This window comes from Peromyscus californicus, unplaced genomic scaffold, assembly GCF_007827085.1.
Source record: "Peromyscus californicus insignis strain IS unplaced genomic scaffold, ASM782708v3 Scaffold_10__1_contigs__length_136768540, whole genome shotgun sequence".
Taxonomy (NCBI): domain Eukaryota; kingdom Metazoa; phylum Chordata; class Mammalia; order Rodentia; family Cricetidae; genus Peromyscus; species Peromyscus californicus.
The window spans coordinates 88,846,486-88,872,357 of NW_026294391.1; the positions used below are offsets into that span (position 1 = coordinate 88,846,486).

The 25,872-nt window shown below is 37.6% G+C and overlaps 1 protein-coding gene across 4 annotated transcripts; it reads left to right on the top strand.

The window, feature by feature from the left end:
* Pwwp3b (PWWP domain containing 3B) lies at positions 1-25,222 on the top strand. Of its 4 annotated transcripts, none has more exons than XM_052736556.1 (5): positions 1-181; positions 5,064-5,144; positions 18,080-18,208; positions 20,600-20,687; positions 21,343-25,222. In XM_052736556.1, the coding sequence occupies exon 5, from the start codon at positions 21,545-21,547 to the stop codon at positions 23,588-23,590; it is 2,046 nt and encodes a 681-aa protein (XP_052592516.1). In that variant the 5' UTR covers positions 1-181; positions 5,064-5,144; positions 18,080-18,208; positions 20,600-20,687; positions 21,343-21,544; the 3' UTR covers positions 23,591-25,222. The 4 variants fall into 4 exon arrangements, with proteins under 4 accessions (XP_052592516.1, XP_052592510.1, XP_052592521.1 ...); XM_052736550.1 differs by lacking the exon at positions 1-181 and adding an exon at positions 4,199-4,328; XM_052736561.1 differs by lacking the exon at positions 1-181 and adding an exon at positions 4,242-4,296.
* Positions 25,223-25,872: the final 650 nt, after the last annotated feature.

A 25,872-nucleotide genomic window follows, 5' to 3' on the forward strand; every position in this document is an offset into this window, starting at 1 on the left:
AGTTGATATCAGACTTGCAAGTGACGTGGGCAAATCAGCCTGTGACACCACTTGTGCCCAGAAAGGCAGTGCAGCCATAAAAGTACCCAGGAGAGTGAACGCTCTGCTGGGCAAACAGCTGGAGTGTGAATCGAAACAGCTGGATCATAGTGTCAGACTACCACAGTCCATGTGACAGAGGGTAAGGCTCTTCCGATTTCATCAAATTTCTTACATTTAAAAACATTTTGAGATGGCAAAAGTTACTTTATTTTGCATCTGTGGCATTTTAAATTTAAAACTACCTTTTGTAGTAAAGCTGTTTTCAGTTGAAAATTTGGAGGTATGGATTATTTAGCTCCCTGTTCTGAAACCAGAAGTGCAATTAAATGTCATAGTTTTGAGAAAGACTGCCTTGTTTTAAACAGAAGTTATGCTAGTGGCTATCCAGAGCTGGCCTGTGAACCGGACTGTCAAGTCCTTGAGAATTGCTCTGGGTTGTCATCACATAGCACAGTCACTAAGGTTTCTCAAGATCTGCTTAAAGGCCCCAAGGCTTTCCTTAGAAGGAAATCTGCATGCTTTCTTGAATAGTATTCATAGTTGTTTAACCCATTTACCTCTTCTCTGGCAACCATCACAAATCTCTGACTCCAAAGTCTGTGCTGCGTTGTTGAAGTTGAGCCCTCTGTCTTTTGTCCATGAGATTTTCTTCAATTTTAGTGGATAAACAGGGCAGCAGTAGCAGCTCAGAAAACATTAAAACCCAGCACTCCCCAGTATAACCAGAGAAGCCCAAAAGTCTCCAGTCATTCAGGAACACAAATAATGTCCCTGATACTGCCAAAGACCCTCCTACATAAATACGTTCCTTGCTTCTTTTACAACAGGAAAAAAAAAAAAAGATAAGGTATCCGGTTTGTGTTATCTTAGTTATCTGGTTTTGTCCACCCTGCCTTTGTTTTTCTGACCTGGACTTTGTCTCCACTCTCATTGTCCCGCTACCTTTCCACTTGGCAAAGTAAACTCTTTATCTAGTCCCTTTTCTTTGGGGGCTATGTTTTAATCTACCCCAGTTATCACTCATTGAAAATACATTTTTTTCAAGCTACCCTGTGAATTTTCAGGGGAATGAAAAGAGGCTAATGGGAAGTAAGAACCATTTAGTATCTCACCTAGCATAAGGCTTCTTGGAAAACACTGCAGGGGTCTGCATTTTTTTATTATCACACCATGAAATGTAGTTACTATTTGATATTGAACACCTCAGTTAACATTAGAGGTTCGTGTGACTCATTAATCTTTAGTAAATAAGCTTTCTGGGATGTGGAGATGACAACCTAAATTTGTGTGAAGAATTGGAAATTTTGTTTCCATAAAGGTAATAAAGGTTTCAAACCCACAACAGTCTGACTTTCTATTTGAAAAATAGAAGCATAATGCCTCTACTGCTGCACTGTAAATTCTGACGTTGGATCCTATCAATAGAGACCCACATCTCACCAATAAACCCTGGATGCTCCTTCCAGAATGGGTACAGAACCATTTTGACCTTGTCTGACCCTTCTGCTTAGGATCACCGGAAGAACTCTTCTTTCTGTAGAGTTCCCAGTGCAAGCAGGTTTCTTCCCGCCCCCCCCTTCCTATTTATTACAGGAAGAGCTTTGTTAACAGTCCATCTCTGTTTCTCTATTCTTGGTTGTTAAAATGAGCAAGAGATTCATGTTACTTGTTCACTGTGTTAATTGATGGGGTTGTTTAATGTTTTAGAATTTTTTTTTGGTTTTAAACTTAGCATAACATTATCTCAAGAGATGTAAACCTCAGAATTGTTATCCACAGGTGGTGTGTAAGATATAGCTCCCCCTAGGAAGCAACAAGTCAGGCTTAAAGGAAAAGAAAATTCTAAATTTTAGTCTTAATTTCTTGGGTGCTTTTGAATTTAAAAAAAAAAAGTGTAATGAAGGATGCCAGCAACACTGTCATGACAGTTTTCCCATATGGGTCTAGCTGTTAAAAACAAAGCACAGGAACAAAGAATGGCTAATCATTAATAAACTGGAGTGAAATGAGCACTTCACTGCAGAAGATCACGACATTCAGTGCCATTACCGAAGCAGGCGGATCTGAAAGGGAACCGACCACTAGGCTTCAGCAGCAGGGAAAGATGTGCCATAATGACTCTAAGGTCAAGGGGATTTAACCATGCTGATTATGGTCAGCCCAAAGGCATAGCGCACCAAAACCTGTACGAGGGAGAGAGTATGTGGAGAAGTATAGGGATTACTGAGCATGACAGCAGCTTACCATGTCTTCACCAGCAGGAATGTGAATGGTGAACTGCACTCAGGTTTGTATTACAGCCACTGATTTCCTCCTAGTCCCAGAGTAAATGACATCATCCTGCATTCTAGCAAACAGGCAGAATTCTAAGCCCCGGAGGTAATGAATGCACTGGGGAGAGGCTCTAAAGGAGTCAGACTGAATGACTTTGGCTTTTTTCTTGTCGTCCCTTACCTGGCTTTGTAGCAGGCATGAGTTTCTGCTTCCTTGTAATCCTGCCAATTATTGCTTTCATAATCTCTTTGCTGTGTTTTAGTCAAACTGGGCTTTAAAAAATGGGAAGTCTTAGTGTTAGTTACATTCGCATTATTTTGATTATTAAAGTGGGTGGATATCTTTCATGTGTTGCTCAGTTTTCATTTTGAATATCTGGGTTTTAAGGAGCTCCAATAAAAATGATCTGCCTTTCTCCACTGAATAAGTTGATATAAAATGGAGTTTTCACAGGAAGGCGAAAGTGTAAGCTTTAGTACAATGGTAAGTTGCAGAACACTGATAATTGTAAAAGTCAAGCGGGCCTTAATTAAGATGGAGCACCAAATTTAAGTAAACACTGCCAAACAGGTTTGAGGCTTGTAGCAGTACAGAAACAGAGATATTTAGATTTGCTCTGCATGAGGCTGCTTACAAGGAAGCAGAGTGTTCCCTTAGAATTTCATGAACTATTCATGTCCTCTTGTCCTTTGTCCATTTATTTTTATTTTGCTGTTTATTTCTAGTTAACATGTAAGAGCTACTTTAGGCTGCCCTCAACATTTTATTGGGTATTTTTGGTGTGTGTGTGGGGGGCATTAGTTTAGTTTTTGAGATAGGTTCTCACCCTTTAGCCCAAGCTCCTTTCAACACCCCCAGCTTCCTGCCTCAGTTTCCCCAGTGCTTGGATTACAGGTGTAAGGCCCCACATCCACTTAAGAGCTACTTTAGAACACAGATGGTTTTGCACTGAAAACAAGTTGTGCCAAGTTTGTTGAGTTTTCCACTTTAGCTTACAGTATTTTTTTTAACGAGGCTTCCCTTGCTAATTTCAGTATTAATACACATTTCTTTAAAGAATTTTAATTCATGTTACATATTTAGAAATGACTAAAATGTGTGAAAGTTCCTGAAGGATGAATAAGAAGACCTGATTAAAACACACACACACACACACACACACACACACACACACACACACACACACACACACACACAGAGAGGGGGAGGGGAGGAGTAGGGGAGGAGAGAGAAGGCAAGTAGGGGTAAGCACATATCTCAGGACGAGGAAAATTAAGCTTGCAAAGACTTAATTCTCCCCCAAATAAGGTATTATTAATTCACCTCAATTACAAACAAGGATCTGGCAGATTTATTTTAAATATTTTAAGCAGCTGGACCTTAATATAGTTTGCAGAAATAATATGGCAGGATAGGCGAGAGAGAGAGAGAGAGAGAGAGAGAGAGAGAGAGAGAGAGAGAGAGAGAGAGAGAGAGAGAGAGAGAGAACAAAACAACTATGTATGTTGCTTGTCTAGGTCTTTAACATACAGAGAGAGAGAGAGAGAGAGAGAGAGAGAGAGAGAGAGAGAGAGAGAGAGAGAGAGAGAGAGAGAACGAGAGAGAACGAGAGAGAACAAAACAACTATGTATGTTGCTTGTCTAGGTCTTTAACATATGATAAAGGCATTTCTGCATTTTTTTTCGGGGGAGACCATCCACCCTGGTGCTTTGAATGCAAAGTAAAGGACACATGTTGCCTTTCTGCTTTCGAGTTTTTGGGTTTTTTTTTTTTTTTTAAACGGCTTTTTTTCTCCAGCCTGAAACCAGTCTGGGTTGGAGTTGGAGGCTCTGGTCCCTCCCAGAGGGGCGCTCCCCCTGCAGCCCCCAGCACGAGAAGGGGCGGAGCTTCAGCCAGCTCGTGGGAAGCGCGCAGCGGCGCCTGTCCTGGGGGAGGGGCCGCACTTCTCCCAGCGGCGGCAGCAGACTAGGAGGCTCGCGGTAATGGCTGTCTTTTAGCCCGTTATTTTCTGGTAATTTCTTCGCGCTTTGGGGGAAAGGTGGAAAAAGAAGAGAGAAATTAGTGCCTGGGAGAGGTGGGGATGGAATAATGTTTTCATAGATTTGTCGTTTCTCTGGTGGAATCAATCCTCTGGCATTTGGGGTTTTCGGATAATTTGAAAGTCCGTAGTGTGGGGAGAGGTGATCAGATTGCAGCTTCTAAATTAAGACTTCAGTGAGGCATGCCGTTCATGTTCATTTTCATACGTGGCATTCCATGTTTTTGTCTCTGGTACAGTTTTGTTTTGGGTTTTTTTTTTTAAAATGAGATTTTGTTTTAAATGTTTGTAGTCTGCCAAAAAATAACTGGCAGAAAATGAATGACACAGAAAGGTGCCTGGGCTTGGAACGAGATTTAGATACGCTGTTGAGTGATATCACTTCTAAAAAAAAAAAAAAATGCGCGTTTTCCTGACTGGGGGCGGGGGCGGGAAACTAGACTCCTTGTGTCTCTGAGTGTTTTGGGTATGTTGGTGGCGAGGTGAGGCGTGATCTATTTTTTTAAAAAACTGCTTTCAGCATTTTCAGATTTGCTTTATTCCCAGATAATTTTCATAATTAGAAAAAGCAAAATGATGCTGAGACAGCATACCTATTTTGTTTCAAACACGCATGCACGCACGCGAACACACACAAGTACAGAGGTAAATGCTCTCATAACCTATTTCTTTTGCTGAGAGAGATTTTTTTTTTTCTTTTCTTTCTAGACGCAGTCAAGCAAGGAACCAAGTTGTGTACGCTAGAGTCCTGTGTGTATCCTGCTTGTGAGCGCTCCTGTCAGGCCACAGGTATAGCAGTGATCAGCAAGAACCATTTTTTTTTTTCTGTATTATCTCAGTTTAAACGTGAGATAGGGGACTGGGTTTATTTCTCTAAGCAGTTTTAAAAGTATTATGTGGCATGATACTTCAATCCCATGGAGTGTTATATATAGCTGGCAAATAAAAGTATGAAGCGCAAGTGATTTGAAAAGCAGTTTGCAAAGTAGAAGTTGGTGAAAAAGAAAGTGTTTAGAATGGCAGGCAGCGTTTTTAAGTTGTTGAAGGAGAAAAATACGATTAACAAAACATGTGCCATCAAATAAGGAAAAGGGGATCAGCCTACTAATGGAATTGTTATGTGGTCTTACTATCTCTGTTTTAAAATAGCCTCTTTGCTGCTGCTGCTGCTGCTGCTGCTGCTGCTGTTGTTGTTTGAGACAGACTTTATAGACCAGGCTCACCTGGAACTATGTAGTCCCAGGCTGACTTTGCGGCCATCCTCGTGCCTCAGCCCATTGAATGATGGGGATATAGGCATAAGGAAACATGCTGGGTTTCAAATCATCTTTAATCTATAGTCATTTTCTAATGACTTCAGAAAATAAACCTTAAAATAAAATGCTTCTGAGTTCGGGGAAAATAGAATTTGAAGCAATGCATTAATGAACTGAACTGGCTACAAGGCATGGTGTTTTATGTCTGTAATCTGAGCATTCAAGAGTCTGAGGCAGGAGAATGGCCTTGAGTTTCCAAGTTAGCTTGAGACTGCATAGTGATTTCCATGTCAGCCTGGGTTGCAGAGCACTCCCTTGATTCAAAGAACCAAAACCAAATTAAAACAAACAAAAAAGATGATTTGTAATAGTATGAATTCATGTGTATATGTAAAAATATATAAGTTATACAGGTAATTATTAGTAGAGTTTTCTTTCCAAAATTATAATTTTTGTAGCTTCCTCATATTTTATATTTTCAGTAAACATGAAGTTTATTTTACAGTCAAGAACTTTGGAGGTGAGGACATTTGGATTCCACCTTTTGTGCAGTGCGTAACAAAGCTCTGATTTTCAGTCTGGCATATTCTAGAAGCCTGAGAAAGCTACTGGCTGGCAAGATATAGTTCCCACCTTTCCCCAAGGACGTGGTAGTGACAGTTCTGCTTCTGGACACAAGATGGCGCTTGCCAGATAGTCTAATTTTTCTCCAGACAAGTGTTTTTATAAAGTGAGCAAACAAAACAGTGAAACATATTTTGTATTAGGAAAGTGTAAGACAGCATGTAGCATATAATTGAAATTTATTTGAAAAACTGTTGTGTAAGGAAGACAAAGAAGCCCCATTCAAGACTGATGTGAGGACTCTAAACATTTAAAACATACAGTTTGGCCCATAGTAAAAAGCTACTGTTACTTCCATTCTCTTCCGTCTCTGTTACCAAAATGGCATGCCTACGAGAGTTTTGTTAGGGAAATTTATTTACACTTTTAAAAAACCCATTTTATTGCTTTGATTCTCTGTTCCTTTTTTGCACAGCTTCAGTTAATATCACATTTGCAAGTGACATGGGCACTGTGACTGGGATCCATTTGCATCCTAGAAAGGCAATGCAACTGTAGAAGTGTCCAGCCCAGTAAAGGCTTTGCTGGGAACATAGCTGGAGTGAGAGTCAAGGCAGCTTTTAGTCAGTCATGTGGTAACACCAGGAAACAAATAAAACCATGTGGCTGCTCAGTTTCAAGCTCATATCCTCTGAAAGACAAGCCAGTGCTCTTAACACTAAGCCATCCCTTCAGCCCCCTGTGGTTTGTTTTCTTGAGATAAGGTCTCACTCTACAGTATAGGCTGGCCTGATACTGGCTATGTAGACCAGATTGGCCTAGAATTTGCAGCTATCTTCTTGTCTCTGCCTCCATAGTGCTGGAATTATAGGTATTAACTAGCATAGCCATCTCTACCAGTGATTCTGGAATGTGTGTCTGTGTGTCTGTGTCTGTCTGTGTATCTCAGTGTGTCCACAGAACACCACAAACACAGTTTAATATTTTCAAGCTATGATGAGTTTATTTGAGTATGACTCTATTATGATTTGAGGAAAACGTGTATGTTAAAGCTCTATAATGAAATAAGGCAAATGGTCACAATGATAGCTACTTTTGGAAGACTGCCACGTCCAAGCCAACTATATGACTTGCAAAAGACCCTTGGAAAGAATCCTGACAATAAATGACCATGTCAGGCATTCCAAACCTCTGACTGACGTCCTCTTAATGATAGGTTATTACATTTTCTGGGCCAGCATAGAAGACGCAGATTCTGAATTCTGTCTAGCTGATATGGGTAGGTAAAACAGCACTGACAACTTAGGTAAGTTAAAAGAAGAGTCTTTAGAATAAACTTTGAAAGATCACAGAGGACACAGATGGAAACGGTACCCCTGGTATTCTTCGTGCTGTCCTTGCTCAGCTCTCATTTGTCACCAGCACACATACTAATTCCTTTTCTACAGTGGCTACAATAAGGACTGTGTACTGGAACATTATAAAAGTACCAATTTAAAGTAATTTAAATAATTTCCTAACCACAGTCTTATGTCTTGACCTGGTACCAAGTAATTTTGTCTTTTTTTTTTCAGTTCTCTCTCTCTCTCTCTCTCTCTCTCTCTCTCTCTCTCTCTCTCTCTCTCTCTCTCTGTGTGTGTGTGTGTGTGTGTGTGTGTGTGTGTGTGTGTGTGTGCGCACCTCTCTGTGCAGGTACCTGTGGAGGCCCAAAAAAGGGTGTTGGATCTCCTGGAGCTGGAATTACAGGCAGTTTAGAGCCACCTGGTATGTGTGCTAGGAACTGAACTCAAGTCTTCTTGAAAGAGCAGCAAACACTATAAACTACTGGACCATTCCACCAGCCCTCATCCATCTTTTTTTAAATGAATTATCTGCCGGGCGGTGGTGGTGCACGCCTTTAATCCCAGCACTTGGGAGGCAGAGCCAGGCGGATCTCTGTGAGTTCGAGGCCAGCCTGGACTACCAAGTGAGTTCCAGGAAAGGCGCAAAGCTACACAGAGAAACCCTGCCTCGAAAAACCAAAAAAAAAAAAAAAAAAAAAAAAAAAGAATTATCTTCTAGTGTCATGCATTTAAATTATTTGTTCAAGCTTTTTTTCTCTTATTGAATTGTGTATATGTTCATGGTGGGGATGGCACATGCTTGTGTGTGCATTTATGTATGTGGAGGCCAGAGGTCTTCACTGGGTGTCTTCCTCAATCACTTCACATTTTTTTGAGACAAAATATCTACTGAGCCTGCAGTTCCCTTGACTTGGCTAGACTGACTGGCCAGCAAGCGCTAGGGATCCTCTTGTCTGTCCCCCCCAGACAGGGATGGTAGGCACAAGCCATTGTATCTGGCTTTTACATAGGTACTTGGGATAAACTCAGGTCTTCACAAGTGTGGCAAGCACATTACTGAGATAGTTCCCCAGCACTTTATTCAACTTCATTTATAAATTTTCAGAAACACTTGAATTGAGTAAGCTTCAGGAGAAAAAAAAACTGTTAAGTAGCCCTAAATAGAGGCCTCTAAAATGACTGTTTTTCTAGTTAAGCCAGATAGTCAAACATAAAGCACTGTGACCTAAGGACTTTTCTGGATGACTAAAAGCTCACTGATTGATTTCTTGCCCAAATCTAGATGTACTAATGAATCCTTTCCATATTTAGACCATCTCCAGTTGATACTGAGCTTCTACTTTACCATCTTCCCTGTCAATGTCTACCTGGTGTCACTCACTTAGTCTGCTACTGATGCTCAAAAGACATTTACCCTTTGGAATATGTTTTGATAGCGGGTGGTACAAGTTGCCCATTCAGTATTCCAGTACAGTTAGAACTGGGTTCCAAAACCCATGTCTGTATACATTATATCAGAGGACCTTGACTTAACACCTGCCTGAGAAAATTGATATTTAAGTATTTGATCTTTGACAGTCTCTCTTATGGCCTCACTAAAAAAATACTAGGTAAGTACAATGGACTTGGGTGATAAGAATAAGTTTGGTCATGCCTAGATCTTTTCCTATGGATATCCCAGAGAATGGCAGGCATTGTGAGGAATGTTTCTTTTTCTTTAAATTTCCAGAAGTGGGTCCTAGACAGATCTTTCTGTCCTTTACTTCAGTGAAGAACAGCACAGCTTAATTGTCTGGGCATATAATAGAGGTTTATGTATGTGTTGTGATAATGTGTTGTGAGGCCCTAGTTTCCTTTTCTTTGATTTTGTTCTTTAGAAAATGTTTCCCATTACACAATCTGCAGCCTTAACTCTCAGTAGTCATATCTATTGGCATTCTATAGATTTTAATAGCAATGGAAAAATACAGAACTGTTGTTTTCTTTTTTGCTGTTCTCTTTTGTAAAGCTTTTGTGTCATGAAACATACTTATATTTGGCCAAAGATTATGAAAGTTTTTTCTCCTTGCCAGTGACATACTGCAACTTGCCTTTTACTCCATTTGAAATATTCTTGTTTACTGTCAAGTTCCTTTGTTATTTATGTGTACCTCTGTCTTAAGGATAACTGAATAGTTTGCATGTCCATAAAATGTCTAAGATTACTTTTTTTTCTATTTATTTATTACTTTTTTCCCAATCCAATCACAGTTTCTCCTCCCTCCCTCCTCTCCTCTCAGTCCTTCCCCCCAACCTTCCCTTTTCCTTCCCTCATCCATCCTAACAGTGGGAGCAGGGGCTGTCTCTGACTCTGTTATCTGCTTTTGGGACCATTTCCTCCTACTGGGTTGCCTCTTCCAGCCTCAGGAGAGGAGTGCCTAGTCTTACTGCAACTTGATATGCCATGGCTAGCTGATATACATAGGAGGCCTGTCCTTTTCTAAAATTAATTTTTAATCATGTCTATGGACACCCCCAATGATCTTTGGGAAGATTTTTACTAGATAACTCTGATTCTCCTTTAACCTAATGCACAAAAATATTGCTATTCATTCTGTAGCCAATCTATATCTTCTGTGTTATTAAGGTTCTACTTTTCAGTGGAAGCACACTAGTAACCAGCTCTCCCATCTTGGGATTTAGAAACTATTTTTTTCAAAAGCTGTATGTCTTAGAAGCCTCCCAAGTGCTTTAAAAGAAATTAACAAGTTAATAAATATATTACAGAGGATTAAAATAATTTAATTTCTAATAGATTTTTTTTGGTATTTAAAATGATATTTTATATGTACTTCTGGTACACACAACCTTCTTTGGTAGTCAGTTAATCCAAAGAAAAACTCAAATTCTGTGTATTCCCATTATTCTCAGAGTAAAATACAAATGTCTTTTATGGGTTATATTCTGGGAGATTGATGCTCTCTTTTTTTGAAGGCTCACATTTATTGAGAAATAATTTGCATAGAGTTAAATTCACTCTTTTTTAAACTTTTATTCTTCTCTCATACATTACATCCCGACCATAGTTTCCCCTCCCTCCACTCCTCCCAAACTTTCCCCCCACCTCCCATCTCTCACAGATCAACTCCTCTTCTGTTTTCCTTTAAAAAAAAAAAAGAGCAGACCTCTCAAGATTATTCACCAAATATGGTCTAACAAGATGCAATAAGACTGAGCACATCCCCTCACATTAAGGTGGGACAAGAAACACAGTAGGAGAAAAGGGGTCCCAAGAGCAGGCAAAAGAGTCAGAGACACCCCTCACTCCCTCTTTTGGGAGTCCCACAAGAACACCAAGCTACACAACCATAATGTATATGCAGAGGACCTAGCACAGACCTATACAGTGTCCAGAATTTTTGCTTCAGTCTCTATGAGCCCCTATGAGCCTTGCTTAGTTCAAGTTTGTGAGCTGTGCTCCCTTGATGTCCTCATCCCCTCTGGTTCCTGCAATCCTTTCCCTTCTATGGCGTTCCCTGGCTCTGCCTAGTATTTGGATGAATTCATTCTTTTTTTAACTGTACATCATGATGAGTTTTGACAAACTTAGTCACAAAACAACACAGTTGGACTATGGAATGTTTTCTTATCTCCAAAATATGGCATTCAGACCTCACTGTATTTAGTACAATGTCTCAATTTCACTTCCTGACAAACAGCAAGCTTATTTCTGTCCCTATGGATTTTCTTTACCCAGGATGCCACTTACGTGGAATCAAAAAGTAGCCCTTTAAATCCAGCAATTTCACTAAATTGATCATTAGACAGGTATTCACAAATATTGTTGCATGTATAAGTAGTTTATTCCTTAACATAGCTGAGGAGTATTATATGATATGACTGTTCTATGATTTGTGTAACCACTCCTCAGTAGATTTATAGGTTTTGATGATTGTGGTTAAAGTAGCTAAACACACACACACACACACACACACACACACACACACACACAACACACACACACACATATATGTATTATATAAGTTTTTACTTCTCTTGAGTAAATATCTCAGAGTACAATTTCTGGCTTTGAATGATTAAGAATGCTTAACTACATTAACAACCACTAGGCTGTTTTTAAAGTGTGTTTGATATTTTTGCAATATATGATAGTTATTCTGCATCATTTTCTGAAGTTTATCTTGTCACTGTTTTTTTCTTTAATGCCAGCCATATTATAAAGGTGTTAATGATGCCTCATTCTGCTTTTACTTGCATACACTTAATTACTAATGGTGTTGAACATATTTTTATGCCTTCAACTGTAATTTGTGTATCTATTTTAATTAAGATGTTGATATTACTAAATTTTAAGAGTTCCTTATATATTCTGGATACAAACTCTATAAGAGGTATGTATATATTTTGTACATATTTTCTCCAACTCTGATTTTTTTTTATTTTAGTTTTGAGAAAAATTTCAGGCCCAATTTTACGATTCATGGCTTGTTTTTCTGGATTTGTATTTTAAAAAACATTTGGCTCATCCTCAGTCTCAAAGACATTCTACTAATATTTTATAGATTTTTCACTTTACATATAAGCTCATGGCCCATTTTTAATGATTTTTCTTCATAGTCTTAGCTAAGGTGTCACAATGAATAATCATTCTTAAAATGTTCCAGTATGATTTATCAAAAAGAACTTTTCAGAAACCAGTAGGCATTATTTGCTAGTTTATTTGTGATCTATTGGCCTATGTCAGTCTTATGTCAGTATACATAATGTGAGTCTTCTACCTTTTATATTTCCTTTTCACTATCATTCTGGCTCCTCTACTTCGTGTGCTTTTCCAACATATTTTAGAGTTCTTATTTCAACTTCCACAAAAAGCCTGCTGGGATTTTATTGAAATTACAGTGATTATAGATATCTATGGAGAGTTGTTTTACCCTAAAATCAGTGTTTCCGTCAATTCACATAGTATATATCCCTATTTATTTAGATCTTTAATTATTTGCATCTGCATATTAAAGTTTCCAAAATATTAATCTTGCATTTAGTTTAGTTTTGTTTTTGTTTTTGTTTTGTTTTGTTTGAAATGGAGTCTCTCCTTGACCCAAAACTTGCCAAGTAGGTAAACTTGGCTGGCCAGCAAGCCCTGGGGAGTCTATCTGTCTCTACCATCCAAGAACTGGATTACAAGCACAAACCACAACACCTGGCTTTATAAATATAGGTCATAGGGATCCAATTCAGATCTTTGTACTTGCAATGCAAACACGTCACCAATTGAGCTGTCTCCCAGCCATGTTTCTTGTATTTTTAAAAAATAAAATTATACATGGAGTTTAAAAACTTTTACCTTAAATTTTTCTTGTATAGAAACACAGTCAACTGTAGACTGGTTGATTCATTAAGGTTATCTTTATAGATCATTCATGTTATCTACAAATGCAGTTTTCCTTTTCCTTTCCAGGGCATACATGCGTACATAATTAATCTATTTTTCAGTACTCATTTTATTCACTGGGGCTCCAACCCAATGTTGACTAGAAATGTTCAAAGCAGATTTCTGCTTTTAGCAGAAAGACATTCCATGTATTACCACTACGTATAATGGTAACTGTAGGGTTTTTATAGATACTGGTGATCTGATTGAGGAAGATTCATTTGTTTTATAATGTGCTCAGTGTTGTTATCCTAAATGTTTGTGGAATGTTGTTAGATGCTTTGTCTGCCTCAGTTACTATGATTTTTTCATCATTTTTAGTCTTCTAGTATGGTAAGTTGAATTGATAGATTTGGGAATGTTGAACAATTCTTATATTACCAAGTATGAATTTCAATTGGTCATGATATGTCTTTTATCTATGCCATTGCTTTGAGCAATAGCATTTGGTGAGGATTTCTACTTTTATGTTTATAAGAGATATTCGTCTGTAGTTTTCTGTACTTTTTATTGTGTTGTTGGTATCCGGCAAATGTTGGTGTCATAAAACTGTGTTTGATGTTGTTTCTTATGTTTTATCATCTTATCCTTACTGGCTTGCATTATCAGTTTTTCAAGTAGAGACTGGTGCACTACAAGATTTTGGTCCTCTATTCCTAACCCTAAATATTTGTCAGTCCCTATATACCTGTACTACCAGAAGGTAATCTGTCTGTCTTCATGCTCTTCCATTTTGCCCCTGTTAGTATTAGGTACTAGGCTCCCAATGAGGCAGGAAGTATTGCCCAGGAAGCAATGTTTAGGGGTGCCTTTGGGCTTGGACCTTGAAAGTTAAAGCTTTCTCAGTAGTCTTCCCTCTCCCAGTGGCAGGGAACCTCCCATTAGAATCTCTGAGTGATCTTTGGAAGGCAGTGATAGCTTACTGTATAACACACACACACATAGAGGGAGAGGGTGCACGAGTGAGAGCGAGCGCGAGTGAGAGCGAGCGCGAGTGAGAGCGAGCGCGAGTGAGAGCGAGCGCGCCAGCGCAGATGGGCGCGAAAGCACTTTAAAGCCCATCCCCAGGGAAACAGGTCCTCCAACAAAGCCATACCTCCTAATCCTTCCCAAGCAGTTCTACTCCCTGGTGACTAAGCATTCATATATATGAGCCTATGGGGGCCATTCTGATTCATACTACGACAGAGTTCATCAACCTTTAATACTTAATTTAACATAGTTCTATGATAAACTGAGGGAAAGCTAGGACCTTTTAAGATATCTAGAGATTTGTCATTGTTGTTTTTTAAATTGTTAATGACATTCTCTTAAGTCTTTTTATATTTTAAGAGACAGTACTTTTGGTGCCCTTTAGTAATGTATGCATGTGTTATTCTTGTTATTTATGTTAAACACACCCTAGGAACAAGTGGTTCCTAAAGTGTTAATAGAGTTGATTTTTGTATAACAGTTATTATATGTTGTGTTTACATTTTTATTCTTTGTATTATAGATTAAAATTGTGTTTTAAAGCAGAATACATTATACTTGAACTGTATGTATTTCTCCATGGTTTAACATATATTCAGGTTCTTACAACCACCACTACAGCTGGAAGTCGATATTGCATCATCCTCATGATTTCCTTGTGCTGTCCCTTTAACGCTACACCCTTTCTCATCTGGAACACCAGCAGTGCTGATCTTTTCACTGTTATTACCCTTCTATTATTTTGAAAATGTCATATAAAATCAGACAGTGTTGTGGTGGACAGGTTCTAAGTGACCCACTCCATTGCAAAGTATCCTCCTGTTGTGTGCTGGCTACACCTTGTATGCATTTAGCATAATTTGGCAAAGATGCTGGGATGTCACTCACTACAATGATTATGTGAGACTGTCATAGCCAAATGGAGGAGACATAGGAGAGGAGCAAGGAGGGAGGCAAGCTAAATGCAGAATCAGGTACAATATTCTCTTTTATGTTTCAGTGACTCAGCACATAATGCTTTAAGATTAATTATTTTGCTCAGCTGTTTATCCCACGCACAGGTATAGAACATTTATTATTTGTAACGGGATTTTCAATGTGTCTTAGTGATTACAAATGTTAACTCTGGAGTCAGAGTACCTAGGTCCAAATGTCCTGTGCCAAATACACTGTGGACATTCTTGTAAACATTCCTTAATCTCTCTAATGCCTCATTTGCAAAATGAGAATGCTGAAAATGCTCACTGCTTTAGTCCATTTGTGCTGTTATAACAGAGTACTTGAGACCAAGAAATTTCTTCACAATGGGCAAATATTAGGCTCACAGTTGTGCAGGCTGAAATATCCATGAACTGAGAGGCCATATCTGCCAGGGGCCTTATTATGTATTGTAAGGTCACAAAAAGTAGCATATAGTGAAGGAGCAAACAAGAGAAAAAGGAAGAGGGGCCTGAGTTCATCTTTTTAACTGGAACCCACTCCTACAAGGAATAAACCACTGCTGCAGTGTGGCAGTAATGGGTTCACTGACATTCTAATCAACACATAAGTTCTCTCACCTCTCAACACAGCACTGAGGATTTAAATTTCCTTTACATGAACTTTGAGGGATATGTTCAAACTTGAGAGCCTTTCTAACAGTATTTTATAATGTATGTAGATAATTTAACAGACTGCCTGGCATGTGGTAATAAATCACTGGCATCTATCCTCAATACTAATACTAATAATGTTTATATGGAATGAAGCAAGTTATTATCTGGCTTTTAGTGAGTTACCAGTCAAATACTAATACTATTGCCTGGCATATAAAAATTATAGCAAATATATTTGATTTTTATATCATCTACTTCATAATAATATCACTAGTATAATTTTAGCATTCATTAGTAGTTATCACTCTTCACATCATTCTACAAAACAGTAAAATAAAAAGTATATCCATGGAATTGGCATAATATTGACTGATTTGTGCACACTATAGGAAATAGACAAGAAAGTATAGTTTTAAAGTATAATAACTATATTTTATGTGCACTTGGCATGTAAATGAGTAGGTAGAAAAATATTATAAAGTATATAATCAGATAACACTCTTCATTTAAATAAAGTCATATATATAATACACCAGCCCAGTAATCCTATTTAGGTTAAATAATAATACTTAGTATTCTGCAAGAATGATTCACTTTTGTTGGTTCGTATAAGATCAGCTATTTTTGTTCTGTTATTCAAAAGACAGACTGGGAAATACAAGGATCGAGCTAAGATACAAGTTCACAGTTCCATAAGTTGATATCAGAATGTTGTAGTCCTGTTAGGGGCTTGAGATCATCCATCTCTAATGAGTTACATCATTTTTCTAATTCACTTCTTAGTTCAGAATAGCTTTCCAAAGTGTATCTATCTATTGTGGTCAATTTCTAGTGAACATAAAAAGTAGTGAAAGCCCAGACTAGCAGTTCATCTACTTGTGGTGGTATTGTCTTTAGAATCTTCACAGCTACGCAGTTAGACAAATAAAAGACATCAGTAAAAATTAAAAGAAAAAAACTTCAAGTGGCAGAGAGAGTGCTACATGTTGACCAAACTCTATTTTCCTCCTGAATAACAAGGAAACTACATTCCTCGGGCTCTATGGCAGTCTGCCCTCTCTACCTGAGTTGTGGTTAGAGGACAGAGGCCAGCAGTGATATTTGCCAGACACAGCCCTTAAAACTGTCCACAAGACTGTCCATCTTCACTCTTTCTTAGATCCCTAGCCCAACACAAATTATGTACCAAAGGATTTCAAGGCCCAAGAAGATGGTAAAGCCATAGGATGGAAGAAGTTTGTGTCCTTTGGACTGTTTAAAACAGAGCACCCTCCCCTTTCTGGAGACTTGATGACCTACATTAAAATTTGACATCAGCAAATCAAACATTTGGGGAGTGAATGTGTGAGATTTGTGGATATTTATGCCACAAACATTGCATAATTTATCTATTAGAGCCAACAACATACCAGCCTAGAGATGGACTTTATTGGTTTATTAGTATTTATTATTCTGATACTAAAGTTTATATAAATGTGATTTTTAAAAAATATACATTTAAAAATTATACCACCTAAGTAATGTCATATCATGTGTTGTACTGATGCAAATAAAACACTGCATTTTTCAAGTTATCAATTATAATTTAAGTATAATTGTACTTAAACTGGCCTTTTAGTTTAAAATTACCATAGGGATATTCTGATGAACAAAAGGCATGTAATTTAGAAACAAATTCTCCCTGCACTGAATTTCCCAAGTGTGAAACACAACAGCAAAATATTAGAAAACACAGCTTCCTGTTATAGAGTAGGATACACAGAAATGGATCATTTCTTCCCAAACACGATTTTCACTTTCTAGTAAAAAATAACCATTTTATAGGCAGCAATCTCTGAGGCTTTCCTGAAGAATGTAAGAGAAGAACTGAGTCAAAGGAGAGACATACCATGTTTTGCACACAGAAGTCAGTTTTATCTAAAACAATGTAAAGTTTTTACGTAATCCTAATCAACATCTTTCTCATTCTACTTTAGAAGATGTTGGTCAGCCTGGTTTTCAGGTCACCTTTAAATATATTTTGTTTACAAGTATTTTATTGAGAAATTCTGCATCTATGTTCATCTGGGAATTTGGCATATAGTTTTCTTCTTTTGTTGTGTTCTTATTCCAAGTGGGGTGAGGGGGTGTGGGTGTATTGTGTATGCATGGGGGGGTGCGCCAGAGGGAAGAGGAAAGGGGCCATTCAGAGTGGGAAGTGGGAACAAGAAAAGGCAGAGGAATAAATAAAGAACAAAGCACATGATAATCATATATGAAAAAGTTTTAATCCAAGCCCAGCATTTTGCAATGAAGACATACTAATAAAAAAAGAAAATAATCACCTATAGACATAGGATGCCAGAGAAGGCTAGTTAAAATATGTAAGAAATAGTTAAACTGTGGTTTTCTTATTATGAGATAGTGTTTTTCGACCTCCTCAAGAAATCATCCACTCTCAATTGAGTTTGGATGGAAATTAGACCCTTGTCGCTATTATACTGTGAAGTTCTGTAAAGGGGAACGTTTCCACGTCTCAACACTTAAGCGGTTTTTCTTGGCAATTGTCTCTCCTGTAATTCAGGGAGTGGCCTTGTGCTCTGCATCACTGCGGGGGCGGAGCCTTCTCTGAGCAGTGCCTGTGAGTTCTGCCCTGCCAGTCTTGGGGGAGGAGCTGAATTTTAGCAGACTGCAGCTGACAAGAAGCTTCAAGGTAATGTCTGACTTAAATTTACTTTCTAGTGACTTCTAGGAGCTCTGGGATAAAAAATGAGAAAATAGGAAGGATGATCTTAGAGTTGAAGGAACGTTGTGTGATTTTTAAAGAATTGCTGGCATTTTGAGGGCATTAATCCTCTGGAACTTTTGTATCTCCCAAGGTTTTTTTAAGTCCACAGAGGGGAAAGGGGTGATCAGATTACAGCCTCTAAATTAAGGCTTCAGTGCAGCATGGCCGTTCATGCTAATTTCCTAACTTGGCAGACCTTGTTGATATTACAAGGCGTTCTGTTATTCTATGAAATTTCAAACATTTTTTCATTTACACAGAAATAAAACTGACAGAAGTATTCAACAGCACTGTATTCATACATCTGCTAATTGGGATACACAGAAAAGTATATATATATATATATATATATATATATATATATATATATATATATATATATATATATGTTACATGCATATGAGTATAGGAAGAGGATCAGATGTGCAGTTGAGTGAAGACACGCACGCATAATATATACATGTATATGTATGTGGTTAGAAAAAAAAGTGACAGAAACTCCTATGTTAGCATTCAGCATTTCTGGGTAGTCAAAGTGCTATTTTTAATACGTTTAACCCATTTTAATACCATTAAAGTGTAGATTGCCTCATGATTATTTGTTTAACTGTGAAAGAAAAATGAAGCTCAAACAGCATACTCATTTTGTTTCAGACACACCAACATTCATAAACATACATATATGCTTCTACAACCATACTTAATTGTTTTCCCAATAGTGGAAATGTTCCTGCATCTGGTCAGATGAGTGGCTTAGCTGCTGTTCTGATTATAACTCTGTGTGTGCCCTCCTTGTGGTTCATTATTTCAGGTCCCATGTAAGTGGATGGATAAAACAAAGTATTTGGTTTTTTCCTGTGAGCCATTTAAGGAATATTATATAGTATAGGGTATGCATACTCTGTAGTATTACATAGCTGGTGAGGGGAGAACATGAGCCTCCACATGAAGTCATTGGAAAGTTTTTGAGAGATAGCACCTAAGAAAGAGAGAAAACTATGGAGCACTCACTAATCACATGTGTTACCTCAATAGATGCATATTACTATAGTGTATGCAATTAAATCTGAAAATACATCTCTAACAAAATAAACATTATCTGTATAGTTAGAGCCTTTACCATTCTTTATTTTTAAAATTGTAATTCATGTTTACTTGGGCTTTTTTTTACATCTTTAGGGAAATATTGAGATAAAATATTAAAGACTTGGGGCAAACCTCATTTAATAAGTTATATAAAATCATGTGTATAACACTTATTTATGTAGAATTGTGTTCAAACCATACTCTTGAGAGGGGTTCCTAAATCTGGTTTGAAATGGGCATTCATTCTTCTTTGTAAAAATTTTCTAAAAGGAAAATATTCAGGGCAGATATTTGTGTCATGTACTTGCCTTTTATGTGTATATGTATTTTGTATCATTTCCATTTGTATGAGCTTCTAGATCACCAGAACTACTGTGGTGAAAACATTACCCTATTTCTATCCTGTACTACAAACCCTTAAATGTACTTTATTTAATGTTTTTAAATGTGGTACTGGGAACTGAACCCAGGATCTTATACACGCCAGGCAAACACTCTAACAGTGAACCACATCCCCAGCCCTTAAAACCTTACACTTAGCCTAAACAATTCTAAAATTCTAACCTTCTCCCATGAGACGGATCTTGTGTTAAGGCCTTGCCTATATCACCAACAGGCTGCATTTCTGGTTCTAGTCATAAGATGGCATATGTACCAGAAAGCCTGAATTTTCTTCAGGCAATCATTGTTATGAAGCAGGGAAACAAAACATAAAACAAAAAATAGTGAAACTATTTTTTTGATTAGACTAGGAGACAGAGTGTGCCATATAACTGTGACTCCATTGAAAACCACTGCAACTTTAAATAAGAAATCCCTGTGATAACTGATGTGAATATTCAATCAGAAAATCTAAACTGTGATTCATAGTAGACACAAGATAATTTGTTACCTCCCTTTCCTCATGTCTCACCTCATATTTTCCTAGAGTGAGATCATTTCAGCATGAATGGTAAGGAACATTTCATCTTGTAAGAACACAAGGGAAAACAAACATGCCATCTACATTAATGATGAGATTTTATCTCATACCTGTGTTTCACAGTGGCATGCCAGGAAGTTTGGGTAGGCAGGTTGTTGTTTTAACACTTCCCTTTTATTGATTTGATTCCTTGTCTTCCTTTTGTACACCTCGGTTAATATCAGAGGTGCATGTGATGTGGGAACTCTGCATGTGATTTGACTTGCACCCAGAAAGGCAGAGTAACTAACTATATACACGCTCCATAGGGTGAAAGACTTGCCTGGAAATCAACTGGCTTGAGAATCAAGATAGTTGGATCACATTGCAAGACTGTCACCATCCACGTGACAGAGGGTAAGATTAATTCCATTTCAGGAGAAAATTCATATTTGAAAGTTTGCTGATGTCTTAAAGGATACTTGATTTTGCTTCCTGCTTTCCATATGTAGCATTTTCAATTTAAAAGCAACTTTTGTATTAGCATAATTCAGTTGAAAGTTTGAGGCAAAGCCATGTACTCAACTAATACACTGCCTTTTAGTGTCAATGAAGGTTTGGAATCATTTGAGAACTTAGTAGAATTACAATTTTTTTTTAGCTCATTCTCGAACTTCTGAATAAGACTTTGAGAATGGAGCCTAACATTCTCTGAAGCTCTCCATATGATCCTCCTGATTGCTAAATTGGAAAATTCACTACCACAGATGTAATACTAGGAATACAAAAGAATCAAAGTATTAGATGACAAGAATAGGTTCCGTAACATACAATTACAAGTACTTCTAGCAATAATGATGCATATTCTTTAGCAAAAAAAGTAGGGGTTCTTGAATTGGAGTTATCATACAAGTTTATTTCCAGTTGTTACTTCCCTATCCATTAGGCTGCTTTTTAGTCTATCTGTTCTGTCATTGAACACAGCTTTTAGTTTATCTCTTTTGTTTGCATTTGTTCGCCTTCTACTTTGGCAAGATCATTTTATTTATTAATAGTGTGTTCCCTATTTCAGTATCTTCCAGAGTTCTCATTCAAACAACATGTTCAAGTATCCTGGGGACATCTGAGGAAGAAAACAGTGCACATAAACTATAAACTTTTTGTGGTTCTAAGTCAAAAGGAACTTTACTAAGACTGTTGTTTTGGTAGCACTTGTATTTGCAGCCAATCTTTGTCTGTAATCCTAACTACTTGTCACACTAATCTAAATCATAATGGATGGCGAATATGTCCTGTGTAATTGGAAAGAACAGTTATGGCCAGCAATAGTCTTATATAGGTCTGAAACTTCATCCAACAGTAAAAGGAAAAAGACCTTTTCCCTGGAAGTGCAAATACTTTCGCTTGATGAGAAAATTACTGTGGACAGCAAAGACACAAAAGTCCTCAGTAAATCCGAGGTTGAAGCCATTATGTCCTCACTAGCAGGACAGTCAGAGGTGAGAGTTCCACCGAGGGAAGAGACAGCCTATGAAAGATCGCTGAAAATGGCACTGGAAATCGTGAAAGAGAGAACAAATCAGAGCCAGGAAAGCATGCCAGATGAAGAAGACACCACTACAGCATCTGAAAGTGTGCCGCAACAGCTGTCTGATTCACCTCCTCCTAAAAAGTATCGGAAACTTGAAAGCAACCTCCAAGAAGACTCAGCATCTATGTTACTGTGCTCAGAGAGTGATGATTCCCTATCTGATGATAAGTTGCAGGTGCACACAACCAGTGATAGTATTCCAAGTGAAGTGGAAACAAAGTCATCACAGAACTTCAGCTGGTGCCAAACTTATACTTCATTTCCAGATGATGATGATGATAAAAAAGAAGAAAAGAAAAAGATTGACATCTCAGCAATCATGTCCGTGAATTTATCACTCAAAGAGGAATGTGAAGACATTAAAGAAGAAAAGTTTGTCCCATCATCAGATGATCTTGCTGTACCCAAAGAGGAGTCTCAAGACATCTACTCAGAGGTCCCAGCAGTTTCCTCTGAATGTTCCACCTTCCCAGAGAATAATATGGAAGATCCTGGAGAGGGCCCATCGAATCAGAATCCATGCTTCTATGGTAGCCAAAATCAGTCTTCTGTGGAATCAGAAGTAGGTGCTGAGACCTCCCCTGCAGGGTGCTCAGGGGATTATCAGGTTTCACTTCCTGCCTGTAATCCAGTCAATAGTGATCTACTGCTTCAGAGACTGGATTTAGAAGATCTTGAGGAAGAAGCCCGAGCTTCTGGCAAGCTATTGTCTCTGAATCCTGCTAGTGCAGCTGCATTAGATAATGATGACGACGACGATGATGAAGACCTTCCTCGCTTCATTCTCTGCTATGAGACACGTGCATTTGAAACCGGAATGATAGTGTGGTTTAAATATCAAAAATACCCATTTTGGCCAGCAGTGATAAAAAGCATTAGGCGAAAAGAGAGGAAAGCGAGTGTGCTTTTTGTTGAGGCAAACATGAATCCTCAAAAGAAAGGTGTTAGAGTATCTTTCAGAAGATTAAAAAAATATGACTGTAAAGAGAAGCAGGCACTAGTGGAGAAAGCTAGGGAGGAGTATAGTGAAAGTATCGATTGGTGCGTGTCACTCATTTGTGACTACAGAGTTAGACTAGGTTGTGGTTCTTTTACAGGCTCCTTCTTTGAGTATTATGCTGCTGACATCAGTTACCCAGTCAGGAAAATAATCAAACAAGACACCTTCAGAAATATATTTCCAAAGCTACACAATGAAGACACAGGGGAACAAATGGCTGTGACATCCCACGCCAAGAGAATATCTTTCCAGAAAATTCTCCCTGACCGGATGAAGCCTGCTCGGGATCGAGCTAACAAGAACCTGGTAGATTTCATTGTCAATGCAAAAGGAACAGAGGATCATCTCCTGGGCATTTTAAAGGGCACAAAAAAATCCAAATGGCTGAAATCATTTTTGAATGCAAAGAGTTTCACACCATGTATTGAAACATACTTTGAAGATGAAGATCAACTGGATGAGGTGGTGAAATATCTACAAGAAATCTATAAACAAATAGATCAGAAGATGCTAACTCTGATAAAAGATGACAAAATCAAGTTTATCTTGGAAGTTCTTCTACCAGAAGCAATTATTTGCTCAATTTCTGCTGTTGATGGCTTAGATTATGAGGCAGCTGAGGCAAAGTATCTAAAGGGGCCATCCCTTGGCTATAGGGAGAGAGAATTATATGATTCCAAAATCATATTTGAAAAGAGACGGAGGTCGCTAGCAAATGAAGCTCATTAATTGTGCCAAGAGTTGAAACCATAATGGAAGCTAGATGAAACTTTGGAAAAGTAATCATTCAAAATTCCCAACATGTAAATATTTGCTGAAATGTTTGCAGGAGAGAGTTTTTGAATCATAAGTTCTTTTATTTTTTGAAGATCTGTGTGATCTGCAGATACCACTACATCCATCTTTATTTTCTTGCGCTTTTTCAGAGTCAGCTTTGCCAATATATTTTTAGCAGTTTAATTTTCTAATACATGTTAGAAAGCATAATTCTTAAGATATTTTAAGGGAATCTATTTTGTTCTATGATATTTTTGTGTCTTTGCTGTATAGGTAAATACAGTATGCACATTCAGTTTAATAAAGTTGCACTGGTGTTAGATTTTAAGCAAGAGAATTAGAAAAGATGTCTAAAACAAATATCAGCTCTATATTTTTTGCTCAATTTTTTTTATAAAATACTGAGTTTTCTCTTAAGATAGCTGAATTATTTTTCCTGCCATGCCTATTTATTTTTGGGAAAAATATCTAAATCATAGAACCAAAGATAGACTAAATGTTGCTATATATTATAACTAACCACAATTGCTTTGCAAGAAAACAATCTAAAATTAAAAAGTAAATGGGTTATCTGCATGTAATCTCTCTATGTGTGTGTACGTGTGTATGTGTGTGTATAACATCTCAGCATGCAGAAAATGATTTTCGGCATCCGTGAACAGAATTGTTCATTCTGCACTTCTCTGAAATTCCAGTTTGAGGAGTGTCTGTCTTTCGATGCTGAATCACTTTTTAAAACAGATTAGCTTCTGGCTATCTTCATAATCGTGAGTAGGTCTTATTTTTGTAGCTATCTGAGCACATGTAGAAGACAGTTGTTACAATCAGCATATCAACAGTCCTGCCACTCTACAGTCCAGGGTTGCTGCTTCAAAGTCTATCTAGTTCAATATAAACTAGAAAAAGCAAGCACTGTGTTCAGAATCCTGTCTCCAAATATAAATTCATTTGTCTCAAACCAAGCAAGCTTTAGCATCTAGCTTATTTATAGAATGGTTCCAATTGGTTCCAATAACATAAATGCCAACTGGTAAATCATTCCAGCCTACAAGATGGACCAGAATCTGCAAATTGGGGAAAATGTTACAGCAAAAGTTCTTTCCTTGCTACATGTGGCAGTTATTCTGTATATGGTTACGTATACAAGATTAGTTGTTCTTGTAACTTGAAACAAGATTTTTTTGTAAGACGAAATGTTAGAAAAGCTAGTATATTTAAAAAACTTGATGTGAAAAGATGTATTAAGGGCTTAACACAAACCTATCTACATTTTTACCTCATAGAGTGAGACAACCTTCACTCTTGGGCTCTTTTGTGTTCATTTCACATGGCTATATGTTTATGTACAATTTGCAAAACTTTGGTATTTGATTTATAATAAAACGATTATATCCTTCACCTTAGATGTTCATTTTGCTTTAGTTGTATAGCAACATTGTGGTGTTCGTGTAAATTAATATATGTACACACGTATATATATATATATATGCACACACACAATTTGTTTAAAACTTTTGCTCATTGTTATCATTTAATTCTTGTTATAAATTGTCATTCTAAATAAATGCCCACTTTAATGATCAATTTTGTATTGTTTTAAAAGAAAACCTTCCCAATTGTTTATGCTTTGTATCTAACAAAACCACTTTTGGATCCTGCCTAAAATTTACCAACATTCCTTTTATATACATAATGTGTCAATGCCCACAATTTCCACATAGCTTTGAGAAATTTGTTAGGACACAACACACCATACAGTATGTAGATCTATATTCTAGGAAAATGCATTATATTTACACGATAATACTGTGTCCATCTGGTTCCAACATATTGCCCCCTTTAGTATCTCCAGGAAACTATCTCTGTATCCTGGTTCTAAAACATTTTTATTACTCTACTTATTATTGTGAATTAGAAGATCAACTATATGGGGTTTTAATCTTAGTTCTGAGGATAGATTGTGGGTGCCATAGAAATGAGATCAAGGTGACAATTTTTAACATGACTGTTGTGTTACATCACACTGAGAAATATTAAACTTATAGATTACCTGTATTTGAAAATTAGAGCCTCAGATTTCCTCATATTAGGGAATGCCTGGGCATTCTGTTTGAGGTAAAGAATGGGGCACCTGATCCCTTTAGAAATGTCATCTGAGATCTCCTGGGTAATCTGGGGGCAGGGGGTGTAGGGGGAGGGGATGGGGGACAGGAACATGAAGGATTGGAATGATT